The sequence below is a fragment of the Melopsittacus undulatus genome, chromosome 4, assembly GCF_012275295.1.
Source record: "Melopsittacus undulatus isolate bMelUnd1 chromosome 4, bMelUnd1.mat.Z, whole genome shotgun sequence".
In the NCBI taxonomy this organism is placed as follows: domain Eukaryota; kingdom Metazoa; phylum Chordata; class Aves; order Psittaciformes; family Psittaculidae; genus Melopsittacus; species Melopsittacus undulatus.
In genome coordinates this window covers 92,035,203-92,060,729 of record NC_047530.1, presented here as the reverse complement: position 1 = coordinate 92,060,729, position 25,527 = coordinate 92,035,203, and the positions used below count along the sequence as shown (strand labels likewise).

Genomic DNA, 25,527 nt, shown 5'->3' with positions numbered 1-25,527 from the left:
TGACGGACGGGCGGATGGCGCCGGCGGGCGCGAGAGGGGAAGTGCGGCCCGCCGCCATGGTTAGTGCTGGGGTGGGTTTGTTGTGGCCGGCTATGGCGGCGGCACTGGGCTCCTGGCTCACTGGCTTTCTGGCCTTCTTCTTTTCTTACGCAGATGAACGGGGCCCCGCGGGACGCGGCGGAGCCGGCGCCGGTGTGGGAGCGGCCCTGGTCGCTGGAGGAGATCCGGAAGGGTAGCCAGAGCTGGTCTTTGGCCTCAGACGCCGGGGTAAGCGGTGCTGCAGGGACAGAACGTGGAACCGGAGGGATGCTGAACGGGGCTTGGGAGGTGTAAGGCGGGGCCCGAGCGGCGGCCTGCTGTTGCTTAAAACCTCGGATTCGGGCGATGAAAATAAAATTAGGAGTTGGCCTGAAAGGAGAAGCAGAATGAAGTGGAAGCAGAGTAGGAGAAGGCTTGGGCCTGGGTGCATGGGGGTGCTTTCGTCTAAACTGTGTTTATTTTTATGCGCCGTTGAAGTGCGTGATAACTGCGTGTCATAAACTGTGCCAAGAGAAAAAGGAGCTGGATGCTGACTATTGCTTTCCCGTGTTGTAAACAGCTTCTGAATTTCCTACAAGAGTTCTCACAACAAACAATTTCCAGGACTCATGAAATCAAAAAGCAAGTAGATGGATTGATTAGTGAAACAAAAGCCACAGACTGTCGCCTTCATAATGTCTTCAATGACTTTCTTATGTTGTCCAATACACAGTTCATAGAGAACGTGAGTATATTCTTGCACACCATCAAGCTTGTACTCCAAACATTGGTGTTGTCCCTTACTTTAACATGGAGAAGTCATTTGACTTTTTCGCAAGTCTGATGTGAATTTAGAGATTAATTAGCGTTTAATTGTATTCTGTTAAAGGATGTCCTAATTCTTTTGTGAGTAATGCACTATCTGATATCAGTATATTATCTTTTGCCTCTTCTGGGTTACCTTCCTTCCTTATTTATACGTGTCATGGAAGTCGGAGTTTTGTTTTTAGTACTGTGAATGAGTTGGGATCTCTGGGGTGTCTTGATCTAGCTTCACAGGCAGTGTGAGTGTAGCATCTGTCTGCACCTAGCTGTCTAAATAAGAGGAATGTTATACAGTGCTGTAAGCTTGGCCAGAGGTATTATTTTATGCTAAAAACAGTTGGTATTAAAGGTGTTGGACTGCAGGCAGTTGTCTGTTACATTTTTAGCTGATAAGCGTTATTTGTTGGTTAATGTTCCCACTTTATGAATATTGCTATTTTACAAAGGTGAAAGCTAAACTTGAAAGCCTGCTTACAGCACTGTATCACTAGGAGCATGTGTATAATTAAGACGTAGAGCTTTAATAGTCGTTTACATTTGTGGAGGGGTTTTTAGCACTGTAAGTTTTAGTAGGTGTTTTGTTTTGATCAGCATTGTTCTCAGGCCACATGTATCTCATCTGAAGCCATAATACTGTTGTTGGAAAGACACTGGCAGAGGATAAAGATGATGGAAATCTGGAGTTCTGGTTTGGGGTTTTTTGTGATATTTAGTTTTTTTCCAGAGCTGCAATGTGTTTTCTGGCCTACCTTTGCTGTTCTTCATAATGATTTGGATGAGAACAGTTTATACCAAACATCTTAAATCTTGGGTGCTTGAAGCTGTTTGTTCCCAAATTTAAGTGTATAGAAATAGGTCTTCATTTCTAGTTCTTAATTAGTTAATGTGGGAGATCTGTCTCTGCTCAGGAGATAGCTGCGCTTGTGTTTGAGAGACTTAGATTTAGGTTTGCAGGTTCAAGGAAGATTTTTTTTTTTTATTCCCCCATGTTTTCTTGTAGCTGGTCCTAGAAAAGAGTGTTTAAAGAGCTGGATGGGAGAGATCATAAGAACAAACAAAGGCTGAGGGAGGAAGTAAGCCTCTGTAAGTACAGGAGAAGGGTAAAGGCTAAGAAGGAAAGCTACTAAATGACAGAAAACAAAGAGAAAATAGCTCAGAACTAAACTTAGGTTTGACTTGGAGATTTCTAGAATAGCTTTATGTTAGGGGAGTTAAAACATGCTTTTTAAAAGCATATTCAAGTCAATCTGTGAACAGGGTTAAATGGCCAGCTTGTCTCCTGCTGCTGCAGGGATATTTCCAGTTTTGATTGCCTCAGCTGGGTTGAGAGGCTGCCTGATGATGAGTTCAATGTGTGAAGGAGGCTATGAAATGCTTTGCATCATCTGTGGCTTCCTTTTTTTTAAATGTGCAATGAATTAATGTGCAATTAATAGCACATTAGCAGTGCATTTCATTTTGGTGGTGGTGCCTGTATATTGTTCTTACTTGAATTAATTTTGCTTGACTTTTTAGAGAGTTTATGATGAAGAAGTGGAAGAACCCATTCCCAAACCTGATACTGGAGACAAAACAGAGCAGGTAATTAATTTTAGCTGCCCTGAATGCTGTCAGTGTGTTTGCAGATGTTGTCTGCTTTCTCATTTTCAGACTCTTGTGGACATTTACACCTTACAAATCAAACTGTTACCTTTCTCTCCATGAAGTATCTCTGTTGAAGTCTAATGTCTTTCAAACATAAAATTTACTATAACATTGAAGGCTACTACAGTATATGTCAATTTGTTAGGGCCTTCCCATGCTCAGTACTCTGACCAGTAGTCAAGACTTATGTGTTGATTTTTCAAATGGCTATGCATTTTTTTTCAGCGAGAGAACTTTGGCCTTCTTACTGGATTCAGAGGTATGAGATCGAGGAAGCAGAATCTGAGTACAATTCCCAGGGATAAAATCTCAAGAGAGCTTTATATTGTATCTTACAGTCTAGGTGTGTAATACCATAAATATTCCCTTGATGGGCTGGAAGTATGAATAATACAGTACTGTGCTGGTGTAGATGTTTAGAACATCTCTGCTTCTGAGAGTGATAAAGATTAATTAAGTCAAACAAACAAAAAGATTCTGGAGGTTTTGCTCTTGCGTATAATGAAAAAGCTTTTATTGTGCTACTTCGAAGTTAAAATTTTGTGTGCATGTTTCAGTGAGATTGAGTCTTGAGTGACATGCAATGAGAATGTGTTTTTTTTCTATATTACTAAAGGAAAAGACACGGGAACAGAAAGAAGCTGATCTGATCCCCAAAATCCAAGAAGCAGTGAATTATGGGTTGCAAGTTTTGGACAGTGCATTTGAACAGCTAGACATCAAAGCAGGCAACTCTGACTCAGAAGAGGAAGAAAGTAATGAAAGGGTGGAACTGATACTTGAGCCAAAGGTACAGAGACCGTGTTCTTGCTGGGAGCATGGGTTTGTGTTTTGCTTTGTTGGACTTGCTCTTTGCATTTGTCAGCAGTATTACTGTAAAATTGACTGTGTTTTGGTGTAAAATAGATATTTGTTATCTAAAAAGAGGATTGGATGACTACATGTAAAGGAGAAGTGCTCCTTGCTGAGCTATTCCTTGTGTAGACTACTTGTCTTTCATTTGGGTTAGCATTAAGATATGGCACCCTGAAGGGAACTAATTTAGTGACGATGAACTTAGAAAGGGAAGCCTCAATTCTAGGTGGAGTGGGACCTTGAAATTTCAAGCTCTTTAGATACCGTATCTTCATAGGTGGTTTTTACTCTTCTGGTAGTTAAGAATGCTAGGTGCCACATTCGGGATAAGACTGATGCTTGCAAGTCTTTGCAAGGATATTCTTGTGTTAGATGACACCTAGAAACAAGTTGTGATCACACAAATAGACTCCTTCTTTGACAGTCTTAGAAAAGAATGAACTTAAGGTGGCCCACCCATTTGCAGGCATACTTGAAGCATGTGTCTGGTGGGACCCTTTTTAGACAAGGTTGTATCTTCCTTGAGTTATAAAAAGTCTTTGTCAACAGTGCAGAGCTGTCCCTAGATACCAAAAAGACCTGATGTATTCTCTTTCCAGGATCTCTATATTGACAGGCCTTTACCATACTTGATTGGTTCTCAGCAGTTTATGGAACAAGATGATGTTGGCCTTGGAGATCTCTCTAGTGAAGGTGTGTGCTGACATGACCTGTTATTCCTAAGGAAGTAACTAGTTCTTAATCTGTGACTTAGGTCTGTTTTAACTCACAGCTTGGATTACACTGCATAGTGTTCTTGCATGTTCAGATGCACACTGTAATTAATTAGGGGGGAAAATATGCAATTTGCTGAAAAATGCTGTAACAACCACTTTTCTGGGACACAAAGCAGTAACTTCTTAGTTATTTCTGCTCTGTGTATTAGAAACGCAAAGCGCTAAAATTTCAGCAGCCTTGAAAGCTCTTCCAAACTACTTTCTTTTCCACCTGATTTTTAGTGCTCTTCACAAAGCCTTTAAAGATGTTGATACTGTGACCATGTATCTCTGTGCATGGATGTCATATCTGATCTTTTTTTTTTCTTTTTCATTTAAAATAGAAGGATCAGTAGATAGTGATCGTGGAAGTGTAATTGACAGTGAAGACAAGGATGAAGAGGTGAGTGACAAGTGACAGAGTACTAGCCACTTTGCACAAGCATTCATGAGTCCTTGATTGTGTGTGAGGCCATTTGCTATTTTGTTTTATTCATGTGAGGTCTCAAGCTAATATTGCACAACGTCTGTTCCCTGTATCTGTTGTGGCAAGTGTGCTTTTCATTTTTTCTTATGCAGTGGATTCCTCTGCAGCTTTTCAGAGGAACAATAAAGTGGTACTGGCTCTAGCTGCTATTATAGTAGAATACTTCAAACTGAAGTGTTTCATTGCTGTCTAATTTCAATGTGAAACAAATCAGATTCTTAGCAAGAATTGTATTTATGGAGATCAAGTCTGTTGTAAATTACATGCCAAAGAATGGGATAGACACTTAACAGGAGCAATTTTAAAGGTTCAGTAGGTGTCAGTAATGCACCTCTGGGCTTTGCCTGAAATCTGCTCCATTGAACTATCAATTTATGGTATGTTTCACTTGCCTGGGCTGGGATGTCTCTGCTTTGTAACTGTGCTATGGAAGCACTCCCTTTTTTGGGAGTTTGCTTTTGGTGTCTTTGCTCAGTTAAAGTTAAATCCCCTTCAAGTTACTCAAATACACTGTCAGGTGGAGCTTGTTGTCTTTGCTAGATTAATAACATTCGTAAAGATGGTGAGCAGTGGGGAAACAATTCTTTGGTCAGGTCATGGTGGGAGATCTGAATATGCAAACTTAAGTAAGGCCAGAGTTTCTGAGCCCTCTCCCTTAGCCACTGAACCACATAATGTGTGTTACTTGTCTTTGGATCTCTTGTGTTCCAGGAATCAGATGATGAGTTTGGAAACCCTAGTGAAGATGACCAAAAGACGGTACGGTTATATACACCCTGGTACATCCCTGAGAGATTTTCCACTTGTGACACAGTGAGAGTGCAAGAAAGAAATATACACAACACTTGAAAACTTTTGTTAAGCCTGATTTGTATGACTTTGTATGGGAAGGTTGTCCTGACCAGATGGCATTGAGTTGTGATATTGAACCTGGATTTGGCTTAAAGAGATGCTTGCAAACCATCATTAGATGCAAAGTGTATGTGGGGTGGCATTTTCTGCTGTGTGTTTTTCTCAGGAATTACTTTGGAGTTATGAAAGTTCAAAGAATCTAGTCCAGGAAAACTAGGATCTGGTGGGATTGTTTGGTCTATAATTAAAATTCTAAACCTGCTATGCAGGAAGTAAGGAACAGTTCAGTTTAGGTATGGTGTGAAATCAAAGATGTGAACAGTATTAAATGTTTGAAAAGTATGTCCATTTGAATAACAAGTGAAATGGGAAAAGAAATGTTTAGGTTGAAAAATTCAAGCCTGACTTTAGTCATTGGTAGTAGAAGAAGGGATCTTAACCTGTGTTTAGATGTGCTATTGGGAAAGACTTTTATGTGGGTATTCTCAGTCTGAAATGTAGTGCCATAAGAACAATGTTTCAAATAGCAACCTGTGTTTAATGTAATCTTTGTAACATTAACAAAACAGTGTTACAAAGCACTCAGCTGTATTGACTTTCATAGGGTAACTTTGTATTCCTGGTGTATTTTAGGATGGGGAAGTATCTTGGGGTGTTGGGGCCTTAGCCATGCCAGCCTGCAGCTCACGATTCGCTTCATCTTTTTCAACCTCTTTTTCACATGACTGAATCCAAGATGTGGATTCTGTTGTCATTCTGCTATCCACCTTAGGAATAGCTCAAGATGATACAATTTTTTACTGTGTTCAGAAAGTCCCTGTTTTAAGGCTAATACTATGTCTTTAAAGAGCAGCTCATAAACTAAGGGCACCAGCATAGCCAGAGCAGTTTGGGGTTGTGTATAATAGTGGTACACTCCTTTAAGGAGGGTCTTAGTGTCTTCAGTTTCATCCCTAGTACAGAAATGGTCAGTGACACAGCAAAGGGATGTACTAGGGAATGCCACAACTTGCCTGAAGCTGGTGACACTCATTCCTTACCTCTCAAAAGCAGTGAAGTTCCCCAAACTGGCTGAATGTGCCTCTCCTTTCAGGAAATTTGCTTTGAATGTTTTATCTATGCAGGTGATAGTTTTGTGCTTATTTTGCATACTATCTTCAGGAGAACACAACAGGGCATTACTGTTTTTTAGAGGACAGCACAGATGAGTGATGAAGATGATTATGATGGCTGTGATCTCTTTGACTCTGAAAAAGAAGAAGATGAAGATGGAGACTTAGATGAAAGCACAAGGCCTGTAAGTAATTGTTGCCTCACTGGAAGGAGAGGTTTGACTTTCCTCATGAAAAAAATATGTTCTTAGAGGTATTATAAGAGTAGCTTTCAGTTATATCTGCATGGGATCCTGTAAGAGGGCCTGTATAAATAGTGAATGATCTTCAACATGATTGTTCAGGCTTCACCTCTTTAAAACAGGGGACTCCTGCACTCTAAACTGGCATCAAAGCTGTCTTGAAAGGTTATTGAGAAATTACTTGTTGCATCTGTGTGTGTTAAGGTCTTCTTGCTTGTCCTGCTCCCAAAACAAGGTGACATTAAAAACTATGTGATCATAAGGGACTAGAAACGGCGCTTTTTTCTCTTGATATATGCATACTCTCCATTTGGTTTCTTAACAGAAAGAGGTATTGCCTCTTTTGAGGGCTTCAGTCAAAGTCTAGACAGGATATTGTACAACTGGTGCTGTAGAACACAGTATTTGTAATTGCAATTTATACACTGGATTGTGTATAAGGAGTGTGCTGTTATTTGTCCCTACTTTTCAGAAAAAGAAGAGGCCAACATCATTTGCAGATGAGCTGGCAGCCCGCATCAAACGAGAAATACCAGTCAAACTGGATGAAGAAAGTTCATGTAAGCTAACTTTCGTTTTGATAAGCTCTTGTGAGATAGCAGGGGACTCAGGAGTCAGATAGGAGGTGCTGTGTAACAGTATGTGAAGTTAGATCTTTTATTTGAATATGTATTAGGTGAAAGCCTAACAAGAGTAAATAAAGACACTTGCGCATTCTGAGAACCTTTTTGTCCATAACTTTAAGGATTCAGTTGGAATTTGCCGAGTGTTATAGTAGAAAATACATTGCCTTTAGGTGGGACAGGTCACTCCCCAAGCACACAGAAAGGTTTTCTCGCCAATCTGACTCTCTCTACATGAAAAACTGCATCTTTGACCACATGTACTTCCACTTGTTTCAGGCATGTGGAAGCCATGGGTCATTGTAGTCTTTCTGTGAGCTCTACCATAGAAAACCCCTCTAGCCATAGATTGGTGCTTTCCTGTGATGTGGGTTATTTGTTTTTAACTTTTTGTAGCTTAAATATATTACTTTTCGAGAAACTTCTCCTTGCTACTGTTTTCCATGACATTTTGAACTAAAAACTATTTACTTTTGTGTCACTTTCAAAAGGAAAGACCTCTCTGAAGTAGTTATTCTTGTAGCAAAGCAGCAATTGAAAACAGCAGACTGAAATTGAGTTAGCAAGAAAATAAAACTCTGGCTTTGCTTTTGGTAGCTGAATCAAGGTATAATATGTGTAGAGCCATCTGAGATGCTCAGGTTCTGCATGCACTGTGTCCATTTGGATCTGGATCCATAATGGATCTGTACCATTTGGAATGCTGAGTTGCTTTCTGGCATCTCAGGTGATGCTAGTCTGTGTGTGGGCAACTGTGTTGAACCCACAGTGCCTGACAGAATGGTGCTATTACAATTGTAAGTGCTAATTTTAGAACCTGTATTTCATAGAATTGTTTGAGTGGGCTGATTTAATGAAAAAAATACAGGTCAGTTTGGTTAGATTTGGTTTTTTTTAAGGTTCTTTTTACCATAGATTAATCACAGGCTACAAATAAAGGTGGACTGTTTTGCTTTGAAATTTTCTCCTTTAAAGCCCTGTCATCAGAGACTAAAACAAGGAAAACCCTGAAAGAGAAGAAAGAAGTTAGAGTTCCATCAGATGGTAAGTTATCTTTTTGGTTTTGAACTGTGGGCTGGATTGTGAGATATCACTTAAGAAATTGTGGCATCTAATTTAGAAACTGGGTAGGATATTTGATTGTCCTTCAAGGTGAGTGTGTAAACAAATCTAGGTTGTGATGTCCATATGAAACAATGCTAGAAGCAAGATTAGAGTTCCTCCTTAAATGCTAGAAGCAAGATTAGAGTTCCTCCTTAAATGTGGTCTTGTGGAAAAGCAACACACAACCCAATCTGTCTACAGCAACTTCTCTGTACATATAATATTTATGAGAGAGAAAGGACGGAATTAAATCAGGTTTTATTTTGGTTGTCTCTTTAATGCCCTTTCCTAAAACTTGGTTAGTCCCACCACAGCTCTTGGCTCTTGTGCTTTCTAGATGAAAATGACATCTTCAAGCCTCCTAAACTGACTGATGAAGACTTCACACCGTTTGGGTCTAGGGGTGGCCTCTTCAGTGGTGGAACAGGTCTCTTTGATGATGAAGAGGTGAGAATGTTGAAAGAATAGAAATTGAGTGTGTCCCCCTTTAAAAAACAAAACAAAAGATCCCCACAAATTCCCAGTTCTGGAAGGCAGGGGGGGGAAACAGCATCTTACTGCTTGGTAGTATTCAAGTGTGGAGGAACAGTATAGCTTTCCAGTGGAGAAACAGAACTACGTGAGTGAGCTGCTTACGTTTCTCTTGACACAAAGCCCTCTCTTCTGCAGTGGTGCTTATGAGAGATGCAGGTGTGGTTCCAGCATTATATTAGACAGGTTGTAATTCCAGCAGAGCTTACCCAGTGCCTCACTTTTATCTCTGGAAGTAAACCAAATGCCATACAGTTTGTTTATTTTAAAACAGCAAATTTCTATTATAATGCCTGTGTGAATACTGAATTTTGTGATTCTCTCTTTCTCCCTGGGTGTGGGAGAAGGTTGAGAGGAAAGAGAATGTGATGCCCTTCACAATTTATCTTTCACATACCATATCTGGACAGTGGTGCTGTTGGGTTTCTCTGTGTTGTTAAAAGTTCCCTATTGCAATTATGCTATGTTCTTTTACCTAATTAATGCGTTGGCAGGAAACGTTCACCTTAAGATTGCTCTTGTGCTACGTATCTAGAGCTGACTTGATAAAGGCATGGGACAAAGTGCGTTTTTACTTCTATTTTAACATTGCGTACGTAAAAGGGGATAGAAGCCCTATGACGGGTATACTTAATCTCATAGTACAGCTGTATAAAACAGATGGTTGCTTTTGGTTTTAAGCATGCAGCTGCTATCGCTAACAGTCAAGGTTAGTCCAGGATAGTAGCCAAACTGCTGCCTTTGTTAGATGTGATGTTCCTTTCTGCAACTAGAATGAGTCAGGTGTTCCCTGGAGCTAAGGGGTCTGTTAAATGGAAATTTGCAAGAAGGCCTTTGGAAGGAGGCTTTGTGTCAGCGCAAATTCAGATGAAGCTATCATTAAAGCCTCTTTGTTACTTATTGCCAAGAGTACTTTTCTTATCCTGTAGACACAGGGCAACCAGGCAGATTTCTCTGTGATTTTGACTGCCTGCATATGTTTGTTCTTGGTTTTCTGTTACCTGATAGTTACTCATCTAGGAAGGGTAACTTATCTTCACCTACTTTGTGCAGTGGAGGAGGCCTGTAGTAGAATGGAGCAACAGAAGGTCAACAGGCAAATAGTAACTGAAAAATGTGTGGTTAATCACTAACATCCCTGCTATAGCCCTGTGCTTTCCTGCTCTTTCCCAAGTATTGCTGCCTTCTTTCCATAAAGCTTTATGCAAAGACCATGTATTTTGAGCCTCCAGGTAGGCAACTTCTAATATCTTACTTCCTGTAAGAGTGAGTCTTTCAAAAAATAGAAGTGGTCAGTACTTACAAATTTGGAGGTTTCCTGGGATCCTCAGGAAGGACTGGCAGAGGGTAATTGTAATCTGAACACAAGGACTTTGTGGGACTCTCCACCACTGCTTTTGAGCTGTAATGTATATCTTTACACCATACTGATGTCTTAGCATCTCTTTAGCAACAATATAAATCATCGTTCTTAATCATGTGTAGTTGAAGAGTACTTTTATGCTTGGCTTGACCAGAGTTCTTCCTTCAAACTTTACTGCATAAGCTTCAACAAGAAAACATGGAAGGATGTAATCGGAACCTAAACAGCTGTATGTTGGTGTAAGCCCTTGAAGATGTGCAAATAAAAGGTCATTCCTTCTCTGCAGTAAACAGCCTGATAATCTGCGTAAATTAAATTTTAGAAGACAGCTACTCTTCTGAATATATGCACTCAAATTAATGCTTGAGTACCCGGATTTAAGTACGTATGTGCAGGCATCCTTTTGAGAAGGGACTGGTGGTTATCTCCTCTGTCTTGGGTTAGAAGTGGATCTTCAACGTGGAAAAATCAGCAGCTGTCTTTTCCTACAAAACAGAAATTCAGGACTTCCCCCCCTTTACATTTTCATCTACAGAGTGATCTTTTTGCTGAAGCACCAAAAGAAGAATCAAAAGAGAGAGAGGAGCGAGTCCCAGTAAGTGATGGTAAGAACCAGTTGTTGCCTCTTCTAGTCCTGTAGACTTTGTTGCCAAACTAGAAAGTCTAGCAGAGAAAGAATGGCAGTTGTTGACATATCTCTTCTTCGCAGTCTTAATAGAGAACAGCTGTGTTTTCCTTGAATTTTAAATGTGTTTATTCATTATGATCTCTTGCACACACCTACTATCTGGAGCTGAAAGAATATCCTTACTGATGTTGGCAGAGCTCTCTGTGTGCACTGGGCTCCTGCTGCTGAAGAGTACATAACAGGATCCAGTTGTGGGTTGAAGTGGAGTAAAGATTCTTCTTGCAGACTAATGCATGTCAGAGTTTCTCATTAGCTGCATATCTAGACCCTTAAGGAGTCTGAGCACTCATTCTATACTGCAGCATTTTTTACTGAAGCATTGAATTTGCTGAATTTTCAGATCAAGGTTGTGAGACTAAGCCATTTTGAGTGTACTGTATTGAAGTGGTTTTGAATGTGTGAATGTGAACTCTTAAATAATGCTACGTATAAATGCATATCATGTTTATAAGCTTCAGTTTAGTAGAGCTGTCTTGTGGAGTTTTAATGAGGGAAAATAGAGTGATACATATATATATATATATATGCAAAGAAACAAAAGTTCAAGGAGGATGTCTAAAGAGTTTGGAGCTGTTGAGAAGAAAAGAACGGAGCTCAGAAGTCTTCTTGGATTCCTATTTCTGTGTTGGAGTTCTGAAGGCTTTGGCAGCATAAAACAAGTGCATCCAATTTGTATTGTACTTCCTATGATTTCAGCATCCTCTACAAAGTCCTTAAAGAAAGTTCCCGCAGGTGCAGTATCTCTGTTCCCAGGTATGATTTGTTCAATAGCAAATTGCTTCATGCACAAAATGCTCTTTTCTTTAAAACCTACTGGGGAGGTTTTAGAGAAAACTATCCAAATACAGCAGCACTACATTGCTTGATCATATGCTTAGTGACAAATACAGGTGCTTCTACCATGCTAAGCCTAAACTGCAGCATGCCTTATAATAGTCAAGATTCTGTAGGGCTCTGAAGGTAGAGGTAATTGATGGCAGGTATTAGCAGCTGTCAGTTTCCAGTGTTGTGCTATGGACTTTTAAGGGTGTGTGTTATTTTAATTGATACTATACAGCTTAAGTCTGCAGTGCATATTGGACTTCAGGCTGAGAGATGAAAAGAAACATGTCACCATTCTCTTTGAATTAACTAACCTTGATTTCTGTCTCTCTGTAGGGTCTTTACCTGACTGAGTTACCTTAATTTTAAGTTTTACTCTTTATCAAGAAAGGCCTATTTTAAGACTATGGCTTCAGTTAGCTGAGCCCTCAGTGTGGTTTTTAGAGGATGTAGACAAATACAGCCTTTTTGCTTCAGGATCAAAGATATACATCAGCAATTGTCATTCTACATAATTGTAAGACTTGGTAGCAAAGTTTAAAAGGGCAGATGGAGGTTTCCTGTATCCTTCACTCTTTCTTGGAGATACTGTTACATAAGCAGTGAATTACCCACCATTCTAGCAGTGGCCTGTTTTAGTTCATCAGGAATTAAGTTATAACTGGCATTTATTCAGAGTCTTCAGTTGCTTCCTCTCAGTAACTCGTAGGCAGGCTAAATTCACCAGAGAAAAGCTAAGATTGAGGCTTCCTCGCTATTAAAAATTGCTTGATGAACACATTCACAGGGAACAGTTTGTTTAGGAACTTGAGGCTTTTTAATAATTAATCAAACTTCATGGCTGTGTTCCTGCCAAGCCTGTGGCAGTTTCTAATTGTGTGGTAAACTTTATCTGTAATAGACTGCTGCAGTGCTGGTTAAAATTAATGCAGTCTGCTGACTTTTAACCAAATAGTTGTTCTGCTTCCTGCCAAACTTTTTTTTTTTCCTTTTCTTTCCTCTGGGAGGTTTGTTTTGTTTGTTTGTTTTGCCTCACACCATTTTCAAGCATCTGCAGGTATGAAACAAAAAGACAGGCTTAGAACCAGGCTGCCAGTTTTTAACCAGAACCATTAAGTCTTTGCAGACCATCTATTGGCATGCATGTATCACTGAGGCTGCACACTTGCACACCAGATGTAGAAGAAACACTTGTTACCAGCTTACTTTATTTGATCACTGCCACACCTGAAGCACGAAGGAATCTCAGGACCGAGCTTAGCCTCACACTGCAGTGCTGCTGGTGGTCTTCCATACCAAGTGCAGCTCCTTGGGAGAGCTCATTCACTTGTCCTTTCCTCTCCAAGCACCTTACCAATTTGTCCACCACTACATGCTTTACTAGTTAGTAATGTAGGACTATGGTTTGGAAAGTCCATAGCGGCAACAGTGTGGGTCTGTGGGGTCGTGGGTCTTTGGGGTCTTCTAGCTTAAATGTGGAACCTGGCTGTTGTTCCTAGGGAAATGAGAAGGTTTGAGGAAGAAGTGATTGCAGTGAGAGTGAGGGGCTATCTGTCTGCGACTCGGCTTTATCAAGAAGTTTCTAGCTAATGCTTTTGATGCAGCATTGTTGCAGAAGCTCATTAAAAGCTGCTGCGATGGAAACTCTGCTTGGCTTCACTTATTATGGCACAAGTTCAGCTTTTTGGTAACTCTGGCCATGATGTTTGTGTGGGTTGCTTTTCTTGTCCTCATCTGACCTGTAGGAGGAAGTGATGTGTTCAGTTCCACCGTAATTGTGGAAAAAGTGAAGAATTCTGCAGCACAGAGCACAGAGAAAATTCCAAAACAGCCTGGGAAAGTTGTTCTGTTTGATGATGATGATGATGACTTCTTTGTGGGAACAACTAAAAAGCCTCCAGATTCAGGTACGTCTATACATGTGAAGTGGAAGATTAAACATTAAATGTTATCAAAAAACAAACTGATAGGAATCAATGAGTTACAAAATTCAAACCTGCGTCACTGCTATGTCTGCTTGGGTTTGGGTTTTTTTTTTTGTTTGGGTTGGTTGTTTTGGATTGTTTGGTTTTAGAGTTTTTTTGTTGTTCTTCTTAGTTGAGGGTTTTTTGCTTTTACTGGTGTTTCTTTTCCATAGAGTGGCATGGGACTGATTTATTTGTATGTGCTCTCCACTGACTTTCATCTCTTAGGATGTTCCCTCTACTGTCAGGGCAGTATCTAGCCTTAAATCAGGGAAATGGTACTGAATTATTCACACAGCCTTGAGTCCCTGTGCCCAGCACTCCCTATTGTCAGGTTCTAGGCCTTTAATGGTGCCAAGCTAACAAAAAACACTGCCTTTAGAGGTGCCAGCTGACTGCCTTGTTGACTGCACTGTCTGTTACCAGTATGCTCACGTAAGTGGTGTTCCACTTTGAGAACTTGTCTAGCTGTTTCTTTTAAAGAATCCTGATGTTCATCATCTTTAAAAAGGTAGCATAGTATCTTTGGAGACTCCATTATCTTCTGTTGTTCTGTAATGGCTTTTCTGTTCTCATCACTCCCTGTTTGTTTTGTGTCTTAATGCAGTCAAGTCCAAAGCGGACCTATTTGATGATGATGAAGAAGGTGACTTATTCAAGGAAAAATCTGTTACTCCTCATGTGTTTTCTGGCACAACAAGAGAAACAGAAAGTCATAGGGAGGCTGTAATGGAAAAAAAGGTAATTGCATATAAATGGATTGTATGGCTGAGGTTTTAGAAAAATGTTACTACTGCAGTTGAAGTAGTCTTTCTATGTACAACACTATGGCAGTGCCGTATTTATGAAGAAGGACTGGGTTCATAGGGTCTTCCATGAGCTAGGCTCTTCAGGGGTCTTTAAATGAATTTTTCCTCTCAAACTTTGGTTTTATTTGAGGTTTTTCTCATGTGGGCAGTGATTGGAACAATCTTATTGAGGCAGGGATTGAAATGAAAGCAAAATGAGAAGCCTCTGATAATAAAAAATGTTTATGAAGTTCATGCTGAAATGAAACCAGCCTGATTTAAGAACCTTTGGTGTCACAGTTCTGTGCTGTGAAAACTGTGTCAGCACTTTTACCAACTGCCAATAGCAACTGAACTGGTAACCTATTGCTTGTATATATTGGGGGAGAGGAAGGTGGATGTCACAGTTCTACCTAAGCATATACAATACTTGTTTGTAGTGGAGTGTTTAAAAAGCTGGTTTTCAGCTGAAAACTCTTAATGTGTAGAAAGCTCTAAATGCTGTCCTGAGGACACATGTATAGAGCCTACTTAATGTCCACTCCACTTGCAATTTCAGAGCAGTGTCCTGAGGAAAGCAGTAATGCTTTTCAGTTTTGTGGCAGAGATTGTATGTAGTCACTTTATACATATTTGATGTCCAAGGAGTATTTGAACATAATGAGTTACAGTGACTCTTCTCCCCTCTGCACTGAGAAGCATACAGTGCTGGGGATGTCTAATGCAAATTGCTGTAGAACTTTCACCATATTGGCTTGCAAGAAGCAGTTGAGTACAAAGACCAAAGCCAGCTTCTTTTTTTGGTGCAGTGCAAGAGTATCTATGGTCAACGGAGCAAGAGTGGTGGTGCAAGGCCATCCAAAGCCATTGCTCTGATCTCATAGCACTTGACTTTCCGAGAGGAGAGGATGAGTGCTGATTCAGCAGCACCACTACTGCCCTGTCAGGAAGTGAGGACTGTTTTATCCTCCAAGCATGCTGACAGTAATGCTTTGGTCTGGAATCATTCTGAGTTTAATGGCAAGATAGCTGGCGGCAGGCTGGGGCTGTGCTATGCTAATGCAGGGAATGATGACTGGCACAAACTGCCCTCTTCCTTTATGAAACACAGCTTGTTAAAAGAAACATTTTAATTTAACTCATAAGGGGGCCTGACATAAGTGCCTGCATACATTTTTCTGCTGAGAAGGATGGTGGAGGGAAAGCCTACAGTAAAACCTGCAAGTCACTTGTGCATAGTTCTGTCTGCATGTGAGGAGCTCACTCAGCACACAAGTTTTGGACTTCAGCCTCTGGGTAACAAGCATGTGTTCTGTCCCTTCAACTGCTGAGGCACTGCCAGCAGCATGCCCCATAAAAAGCGTTGTATGATGTGCTTACCCTTACTGAATCTAAATGGCTGCTGATGCAGTGTCTTTTTGTCCTAAAGAGTCAACCATCTTCAGGTGAGGACTTCAAGCCTTTATCTGAAACACCTCCAAGAAAACAGAGAGGCCTCTTCTCTGATGAGGAGGATTCTGAAGTGAGTATCTCTTTAATAAATCCCCACAGAAATACTTGGGATGTGAGTCACCCTGACCTCAGTCCACTTCTATCTGGGGACTCCTTATTTATATCTAGGACTGGAAACTGTGACATCCATGCAGCTACACTGAGCAATCCTGAAAGTTCCTTCTTGCTGCAAGAGTGGAATGTCTGGGAATGTTTTCCGTATCTTTAAAGATAGCAGTGTGATTGTGCATAAAAATTTATGCACAGGCAAAAACTGAAAGCCTGAAGATGGGAAAGATCAGCCAATCAAGAGCAAGAATCATGAAAGACTTGCATATGTTTAATCTTGTGTCCTTGGCTTCCAGCTAGTAATTAATCTGCAAAGCTGAGGGCAGTCCTCATGGAGTTGTAGGTGATTGGTACATCCAAGTAAGACAGTCTTTCCCTACTTCACAGGCACAGTAAACACTTTTTTTTTTTTAAAGAAAAACATGAATGTCCCATTTAATATTCTTAAATGTATAGCATTGCTTTGCAAAGTGATGTTTCTTTGGTCTGCACAGGATTTGTTTTCGTCAAGTAAAACTGTGAAGTCCAAAACTACATCTCTTCCCACGAGCAAGTCCCTGACAAAAGCTCCACTGTCCTTGTTTGATGATGATGAAGAGGTAAGTACCCCTTCCAGACATTTGCTGTATGTGGGAACCCTCCTGCATAGCCTGTTGCAAAGGCAGCAGGAAATATTCAGAAGTTTATAACACCAAGCTTCTAAATGAAGCAGTAAATTAGAGCATTAAGTTAATCTTGCACTGTGTACCAGTTCTGAGCATGTGGCAGCATTATGGAGAAGAATGGTAGCAGAGACTCTTGCAAGTTCTTGGTGTCATTTTAGTATTCCGTAGTCAGTGCATATCATCTCTGGACCTAAACATGAAGGACATTATTCCTCTGACAGGACTAAAGAGCACTGAGGAGAAGAAGAAATATGAGCTTCAAGAAGCTGTTTATCATGGCCTGTGGTATCTAGCCACATGAATAACTTCTCGCTTCTCTTGTGTAATGGCTGATGAATTCCTTTTTTTGCTTTTCAGTGTATAATTGTGGCTGCTACTGTAGAATCTGAGACCAGAGCACAGTTTGTGTGAGGAACTTAACAAAACAGAATTAATGAAAAAGTGAATTAGTTCTTTTCTTATCTTTTTTTTACCCTTATGGTGGGTTGACCCTGACTGGATGTCAGGTGTCCACCATAGCTGCTCTAGCACTCCCCCTCCCTAACTGAACAGGGGAGAGAATATATAACAAAAGGTCCATGGGTCAAGATAAGAGCAGGGAGAGATCATTCACCAATGGCTGTCATGGGCAAAACAGACTCGACTTGGGAAAATTAGTTTCATTTATTATCAATCAAATGAGAGTAGAATAATGGGAAATAAACCCAAATCTTAAAAACACCTCTACCCTCACACCTGCAGCGGCACAGGGGGACAGGGAATTGTGGTCACTGTCAGTTCATCACACATTGCCTCTGCTGCTACTTCCTCCTCAGGGGAAGGACTCCTCACACTCTTCTCCTGCTCCAGTGCAGAGCCCCTTCTATGAGTTACAACATGAGCTGCTCCAGTGTGGGTCCCTTCCAGAGGGTGCAGTCCTTCAGGGACAGACTGCTCCAGCTTGGGTCCCCCATAGGGTCACAAGTCCTGCAGCAAACCTGCCCCAGCACACGCTCTTCTCTCCATGGTGCCACAGGTCCTGCTAGGACCCCATTCCAGCAGGCTTCCCACAGGGTCACAGCCTCCTTTGGGCATCCCCCTATGCCAGGGTGGGGTCCTTCAGGGGCTGCAGGTGATCTGCTCCACCATGGACCTCGATGGGCTGCAGGGGAATCTCTGCTCTGGTGCCTGGAGCACCTCCTCCCCCTGCTTCTTCACTGACCCTGGTGCCTGCAGGGTCACTCCTGACTCCTCTCTCCATCTACATTTGTTCTTACACAGTAACTTTTCCCCTTCTTAAAAAAATTATCCCAGAGGCACTACCACCATCACTGATGGGCTTGGCCTTGGCTAGTGGCTGGTCTGTCTTGGAAATGGCTGGTATTGGTTCTGTCAGACATGGGGGAAGCTTCTAGCACCTTCTCACTGAAACCACTCCTATAGCACTGCCTGTCCTCCCCCACTATCAAAACGTTGCCACATAAACCCAGTACAACCCTCTTCTCCCTCCCACACACCCTCCAAAGATCTTTCATAGTCTAAATCTGAGGCAAATGGGAGGCCTCCTCAGAGCTGCAAGATAGGGGACTTCTTCAAACTGAGGATAAAGATGTCCTATTCAGGAGGGGGTTGCTTTCACCTTTCTGAAATAAGGGCTGTTCAGAAGCAACTGTCACAATAGTGGAACATTTTGTAATACGGTAAGGTCTCTGGTATCTGCCATGAAGGTTGTATTATTGCACTGAAGTTCAAGCTGCATGGAGAAAAGCATAAATAAATGTTAGGGGGTAAAGTCAATATATGGATTTGTATATTCTGATTCCTATATTATTGTCTGTATGAGAGTCTTCTGATGGGAAGTCTTGGTTCTTGCCTAGTGGTGGTGGCTCAATTGCCTATTGCCTTTCCTCTCTGAGTAGGATTCATTCTCTATTTCATTATCTAGATATAGAAACAGTGTTCCATTGTGTTAACAGCTGTGCAACAGAATTGCTGCTTGGTGTTTTCCGGCTGCTGGTCAAGCCTTATGGTAGAGAATCTGTGGACCAAAACCAGGCTGGCTGCTTACAAGTTTCTGGTCTATCAAATGTTATGTGTGTAGAATTCCCTGTACCAGAATACTGTATCACACTCAAGATTGTCTTCCAAAAGGGTTCACAAAAACACCATTTCTCTGTCCTGCTCATCTGAGAAGTGGATGGCAACAGTATCTTGCATGCTGGTGACTTCTCAGTAAGCTTTTCATTGTGGCTTTGGCTTTTGATTTTTTATTTTTTTTATATATATCTTTTTTTAATGTATTTTATTTTAAGGATCTCTTTGGTGTGGTACCTGCCAAGAAGCAACAGGAAAAAACCCTGGAAGATAAACCAAAACAGTCAGAACCACTCAAGAAGGCCTCCAGCTTATTATTCAGCAGTGATGAGGAGGTACTGAGAAATAAGATTTGATTGAAAAGGTTTACTGGGCTTTATGCTGGGCAAAGCATAAAACTGTTGAGGTGGCCAAGACAATAGAAAACTTAAGGGTTCCTTATTTTTTTTAAGGAACACTGGAATGTCTCCAAGCCAGCTAAACTTCCTTCTGAGGATGACCGCAAAGAGGATCCCGCAAAACCAGCTAGCATTGTCAGTCAGGCTAAAGCTGTGAAGAAGACGAGCCTTTTTGAGGAAGAGGATGAGGAGGATTTATTTGCAATTACTAAAGAGAGGTGACAGTCCAGGAGGGGGCAGGGGGACAGCATTTTTTCAGAGAAGCCTGGTAGCACCCTCAAAACCAGACAAACCCAGGCCTATTGCAAGGGTTGTCCCTTGCTACTGTTGGTGAGGAGGAAGTAGAGCTGTGTGAGTACAAATGGACAGGGCTGGGCTCTTTCACCTCATTTGTGTCTGTGGTGCAAGTCTACAAGCAGATCACTGAAGAAAGCCAAGTGAGAGTCTGCTATCCTACAGTGCAAATGATGGTCCTAAATGATACTTTTAAGCAGATGGAGTGCATGGCTTCTGAAACCTTTGCACTGAATCTTCCATTTTCGTGTCTCTTATTGCAGCCAAAGAAAGACACAGAAGGTGTCGTTGTTGTTTGAAGATGATGCTATTAATGGAGAATCGCTCTTCAGCTCCCAATCAACGCTCCTTCCTTCAACTGCTAAGGCTGCAGTGGTACCTCCCCTTTCTTTTAAAACTAATGCAGAACACTTGGGGTTTTTATAGTTAGACTTTCTTAGGTACTGAATATAAGTCTAACTTGGTTTAGACAATGGTAGGTCTAGCAAAGTGGGAATGGGAACAGGGCAGACTGAACTCTTACATGTAAAACTTACTGCTACCACCAGCCTAAGAGATTTAAAGATTTTCTTCACCACTAACCCTAAATTTATTTGGTTTATGCTAACAGCCTTTTCTGAGTATGTTTTGAGAGCTTTTAACCATAAAATACCGTTAAGAGGAAGGCTGACTGTGAAGCTAGGGCTTCACCCTTTGTATTTCAACACAAGCTGATTCAGATGTGTCTGTAAGGCTTCTTACTGGCTCTCTGTTGAGGGTGCTTATGCTACCTGCTTAGGACCTTAGCCCATAGTTACTACCTGCCTGGTTTTGCTTGGAACTGAGAGTAAGAGATGTAAAAGCTTAGCACAGCTGTATCTGTAGTGGGAATTCCTGTACCAGTGTGTGTGTATGTGTGTGTGTGTATGTTTACATTTGCATGTGTTTCCCCTGCCTTTCTGCTTGCCAGGAAAACTTGTCCTGGCCCAGAAAGATAACAGGCTTGGGAGTAGAAGAACAAGCAGGAGAAACAAGCAAGCTACAGTCTGGCTGCTGGCAATCATAAGAAATGATGTCCCAACCAGACAATATTCCCAGGGCATCTGCTCTAAACTTGCAGCTGTTTCCTGGTACTCTGCAACCGGACTGAAGAGTCTGTAGTACTAGAAATCAAAAGTCATAAACCAGAATGTCCCATGGGAGAAAAGTAGAAGCCAAGCAAGTGTGCCATCATATCACTGCAGGAGGCCAACTGGGACTCTGCTGTCCAGCAGCAGTGTATACTACTTATATACCCACTACTTTTGTGTCACCAACATTTTCTTAATTTTGCAGGAGAAAGTAAAACCAGCACAAGAACCACCCTTATTTAATAAAGAAGAAAAGGAGGAGAAGAAAGATCTGCCAGAGAGAGCAGTAAAGTCTAACCAGGTAGAAGATACACTGTGGTGTTTAGAAGAGCCTGGAGCAGTTGCTGTGCCTAGAGGAACAGATGTTGCAGGGCAACGAACAAAGGAAAAAGTGAGAGATTTTCTTACATTAATCTGAAGTTTGGTAAAGATTCATTAAAAAAAAAAAAACCAACAATCTAACAGTAGTGCTCTGGAGCAGAATTCTGTTTCTGGATTGCTTCTTCTGTTGTCAGGGAGAGAATAACTGTCTACATTTAGCAAAATTACATGTCAGTCAAACAGCAAATTCTTAAATGGCGTTTAGAAGTTGTTTCCCAACTGAAGTACATGAACGAATTGTTTGGGTTTGGTGCTTGGATGTTTAGTTTGGGGTTTTTTGTTGGTTGTTTTTGGGTGAGGTTTGATTGGTTTTAATTTGTTTTCTTTTTGTTTCTCTTTGAGAGGATCTGTTTTTTTTCCTCTGGAGTGGGTTGGATAATCTTTATTCAGAGGAGCAGAGTTTTCCTTTAAAGGATATAATGTACTGTCTGATTAGTTAGAAATGGTGTTGGTAGCTGTGGCTTTTAGGCTTGTGAATTTCTCTTGGGCAACAGTGTTACAGTGTACTATTAAGTCTCTTGCTGAAGAAGCCCTAACAGAACTTGACCTTGGGCATGGTTTTACTGAATGAGTGTCAAGGAATTATTAGCTGATGAATTTCCAGAGTAATTATCATGTTTTGCACGTTCCTGAGTACGTTCAAGGTTCGGGTGATGCTCTCCACACCAAAGATTCCCAAGTTGCACAAATAGGTACCTTGGAGATAATGGCAGAACTGCTTAATGCAGCTTTGTGGTGTGCATGCAACCTGACATACTGATGAGGAGGAAAGTTTATACAAGAAGTTGCTTATCAACAGTGCTACAGTGTAGTGTAAAGGAGGACACTTGTGTTTCCTTGAAAGCCGTAAAGTGTGTTCTTTATCTGTTGTGTCTTGTTAATCTGCATGTTGCTATTCTGCCTACTTAAAAATTAGTCAAATATAATCTGCTTGGTAATGTATTATAGAACTCTGACCACTGCTAGTATTTAGCCAAGGAAGCTTAGAAGGTTTTGGGGCAAACTAAATCGAGGCTGATGTGTTCAATATTTTTTTTTTGGTGGAGCCTTTTGCAGCAGCATCCTCAGAGACAGGCAGCAGTTCAGATCTGTTTGCAACATCACCACCTGCCCTGGAGAAAGATGTCAAGACCCAAGCTAAGAAAGTGTTAAGCTTGTTTGAGGAAGAGGAGGAAGAGGAGAGACTGGAAGACAATGATGGCATTAAAAATGCACAGAAAGACTGTGTGGTGAGTCTAGGGAAAATCTTGAATGCTAGGAAATAATATTTCTACCTCTACTATTCTAAGCAAGGTTTTGTTTTACCCTTACCTCTCTTCATGTCATGGAGGTTAATCCTTCTCTATTTTAAACTTCTGATTCTTGGGTGGGAAATTATTCCTACTCCTCCCCATTATCCTGAATCCTTTTGTAAATTTTCCCATCCCACAAACTTGAAAGCATTTTGCTGCATGATTAATATGAAAAGAAATTTTGTATAGATGTTTTGATTCAGCTACTTGATGTCTGCTGTACAGAACTGATTTTATAGTTTCCCCTCAAGGTCAGAGGTACTAGGAAGTAGAAGGACATGGAATTTGAAGCCTTGTGGCATATACCTTAATTTTCTTTGTATTGTTGCAGTTTGCTTGGTGGATATACTCTTGCAGACTTAGCTTCAGCAAGAATCATCTTAGTTCTGTGTTCTGTTTTTCAAGTATGTGTGTTCACTTTCTTTGAAAAAGACTCCAGTTGCCATGTTCTTGCTGTCTGGCTTTCCTGTTACAGCATATACCATCAAGAAGTAGACTTTGAATCTTCAGCAGCAATATCCTTGAATCCATGGCAATGCTCTTGTTTCTACTTGATGCAGATGTACCAAGATTTTTCTGTAAAGACAAAGTCATGTCAAAAATATATACTACATGTGGTGCACTACAGCATACCACAAGGTTTAATCATCTTAGTGTGACCATGTAAAGTTGTCAACCCTAAAGGCTATACACACTTCTTTCAGAAATCTTTGGAGCTGAATAAAATAGATGGCTCTTGGAGAATTATCCCTGTTTATAGCTGCTTCTGAGTTAAAACAGGTAGTTAGCTTGAGCATTTGTTGACTTGTGCATGTATGTTGTCTCTGATTTTTTGGGGAGCACACTGTGAGATGGTTGCAAGAAGCCCTGTGAATTTGAAAAAGATATAAGTCTGTTCAAATCTTTTCTTCAAAGTACTCAGCTGTCAGTATGTAAGTCACAATGTGATTAAGGTGCTGAAATACATATTCATGCAAAAATCAGAGTAGGTAATTTAGGAACTTAATCTTTTTGATAGGCAAATCTGAAAGGTGCTACTATTTTCCTTGCTTAGCTTAATATGCATTTCGAGTAATGGATCCTTCTAGATGTATGTTAGGTTTTCAAATGTCAGGGCATAAACAGCAGTTGGAGGGCTTTAAAAATGTGACCTGGGTTTTGATATAGAAAGGCATTGGTTTTGGTGTCCAAGCAGCTGATATTGATTGGTTTGCCAGATAGTGAAGGACTGATAAGGTAATATGTTTGACTGTCAACCTTCCCACCCCACCAGCAAATTTGAAAGTACAAGTTCTTGCCAAAGGCAGGCAATGTTCTGTTCTTCGTTGTGGAGGTGTGTTTGCTTTAATAGCAGGGGAATGGGGAATCTAGCAACAGAAATAGCTTTACAAGATTTCCACTTTATTCTTTTTTTTTTTTTTTAAATTTTATTCTTTTGTTAAAAAGTAGCTTAGGAAAATAATTTACCACATTCACTTCTCTTACTTTTCTGTCCTAAACCCTCAGCTGAAAAATTCAAAATGCATAGAATTCTTACTGAAATATAAACCTTACTATACATTCATGATAACATGCTGAAAACTTTTTTCTTCCTTCTAAGGAAGCTTTACAGGTGAATATTAGGAGCCAGATCTCAGGTCAGCAGACACAGATACATTTTTGGTTAATGTCTTCTCCTCAAATTGAACTGTGAATACAAATTCTTTTATTGTACGTTTTGCAAATTGGGTCAAAGTAAAATATATAACTGTCAGTTAAAGTTGTGTTTTTGTTATCTGGGTTGTAGTGTAACCTCAGGTAAATTGTAACCTGCCTTATTGCTAGGCAAATAACCTTCATGAGGAAGGAGTTTCTTACTGTGTGGACCTTTCTCCTCTCCTTCCAGGCTTCTGCGAAAAGTACTCGACCCAAAAGCACTGGAGTCTTTCAAGATGAAGAGCTCCTCTTCAGTCACAAACTTCAGAAGGACAATGATCCAGATGTTGACCTCTTTGCCGGCCCCAAGAAGTCAGTGGTGAGTTCCAAGTCCTATTCTGAACTTGCTATTTAAGAAGTCTTTGAAGTGTAAAGCCTACTGTTGTTCCTTGTTTGAACACTGCTTAGAAATCACTGATTTCCAGGGAAGACTTAGTGCTAATATCAGTTCAGGCATCATGGCCTGAAGGAGATATGTGATCTGTGATACATTTTTCCTTTATGTTTTATCTCTTTAGTCTGCAAACCGTATCCTGAAGACATCATCTGGAGGAGGGCTTTTTGGAGATGACGATGAGGATGATCTCTTCAGTACTGCTAAAACAAACTTCCCGGTATCAGTTCCTCTACTGTAAATGGCTTATATAAAAGACATTGGAAAGAAGTGTATGGAAGGGATTTTTTTTCCATATGGATCCCCACAGGAAATGAAGTGACTTCTCAAATATTTTGGGAAGAACAGAAATGGTCATTGTAACCCTGAAGAAACAGGGAATACAATGGTGCATTAGGTCTCCCAAAGCTGAAATGAGAGGATTGGATTCTTTTTCTTCTGTGTACCACTGGGACTAGCTTAAAAGAAAGTGTACACACCAGAGCAGAAATCAGAGTAGTAGAGTTTGTATTGTTTAATTCTACTGTTTAACTTGCAAATATTATTTCTCTATAGTTCATCTGTGATTGAGCCTTGCTCTCTGACTTATGTAGTTAAAGTGTCTGCAGGTTAGTTTGATTTAAGGTAACAAATGCAGTATTAAAACCCTTGTGTGTACTGGGTGGTTTCTAGAGGATGAGCAGCTGCAGTAATAAACCAGACTGCATTACAGGTGATCTGAGCTCAAAGTCCTAACATGCATTATAAATGCTACTCTAATATACATAGCTTGACTCAATTGAAGCCAAATTTCAGTTTAGTCTATTTTCATGCCTATAGCTGGAAGTTAGGCTAGAAAACTGGCAATAGTTCCTGGAAAAAGTTTCTTTGAGTACTGTGGAAGGGGTGATCTTAAGTAATTAGTGCTTGGCAGATATATATATGGAATTTGTTTGCTTGAAAACATAAAAATAGCAGTGTTCCTTAGCTAGCTTTGTGCTTTTATTTTCCATG

General features: G+C 40.6%; 1 protein-coding gene across 3 annotated transcripts in view; it reads left to right on the top strand.

The window, feature by feature from the left end:
- The window catches only part of LOC101868946 (WASH complex subunit 2C), a 36,942-nt gene continuing 11,415 nt past the window's right edge, over positions 1-25,527 (top strand). Inside the window, exons 1-25 of one of the 3 annotated variants that reach the window (XM_031053008.2) lie at positions 1-59; positions 154-267; positions 599-763; positions 2,359-2,424; positions 3,104-3,277; positions 3,942-4,035; positions 4,442-4,500; positions 5,296-5,343; positions 6,629-6,733; positions 7,263-7,350; positions 8,389-8,457; positions 8,855-8,964; positions 10,947-11,016; positions 11,796-11,852; positions 13,667-13,828; positions 14,493-14,626; positions 16,103-16,195; positions 16,728-16,832; positions 19,190-19,306; positions 19,424-19,587; positions 19,927-20,038; positions 20,978-21,163; positions 22,200-22,382; positions 24,331-24,459; positions 24,659-24,754. In XM_031053008.2, coding sequence (XP_030908868.2) covers positions 15-59; positions 154-267; positions 599-763; positions 2,359-2,424; positions 3,104-3,277; positions 3,942-4,035; positions 4,442-4,500; positions 5,296-5,343; positions 6,629-6,733; positions 7,263-7,350; positions 8,389-8,457; positions 8,855-8,964; positions 10,947-11,016; positions 11,796-11,852; positions 13,667-13,828; positions 14,493-14,626; positions 16,103-16,195; positions 16,728-16,832; positions 19,190-19,306; positions 19,424-19,587; positions 19,927-20,038; positions 20,978-21,163; positions 22,200-22,382; positions 24,331-24,459; positions 24,659-24,754 — 2,745 coding nt within the window. In that variant the 5' untranslated portion in view covers positions 1-14. Of the gene's footprint in view, positions 60-153; positions 268-598; positions 764-2,358; positions 2,425-3,103; positions 3,278-3,941; positions 4,036-4,441; positions 4,501-5,295; positions 5,344-6,628; positions 6,734-7,262; positions 7,351-8,388; positions 8,458-8,854; positions 8,965-10,946; positions 11,017-11,795; positions 11,853-13,666; positions 13,829-14,492; positions 14,627-16,102; positions 16,196-16,727; positions 16,833-19,189; positions 19,307-19,423; positions 19,588-19,926; positions 20,039-20,977; positions 21,164-22,193; positions 22,383-24,330; positions 24,460-24,658; positions 24,755-25,527 lie in introns of all 3 variants that reach the window. The other 2 variants (XM_031053007.2, XM_031053009.2) reach the window with 2 other exon arrangements.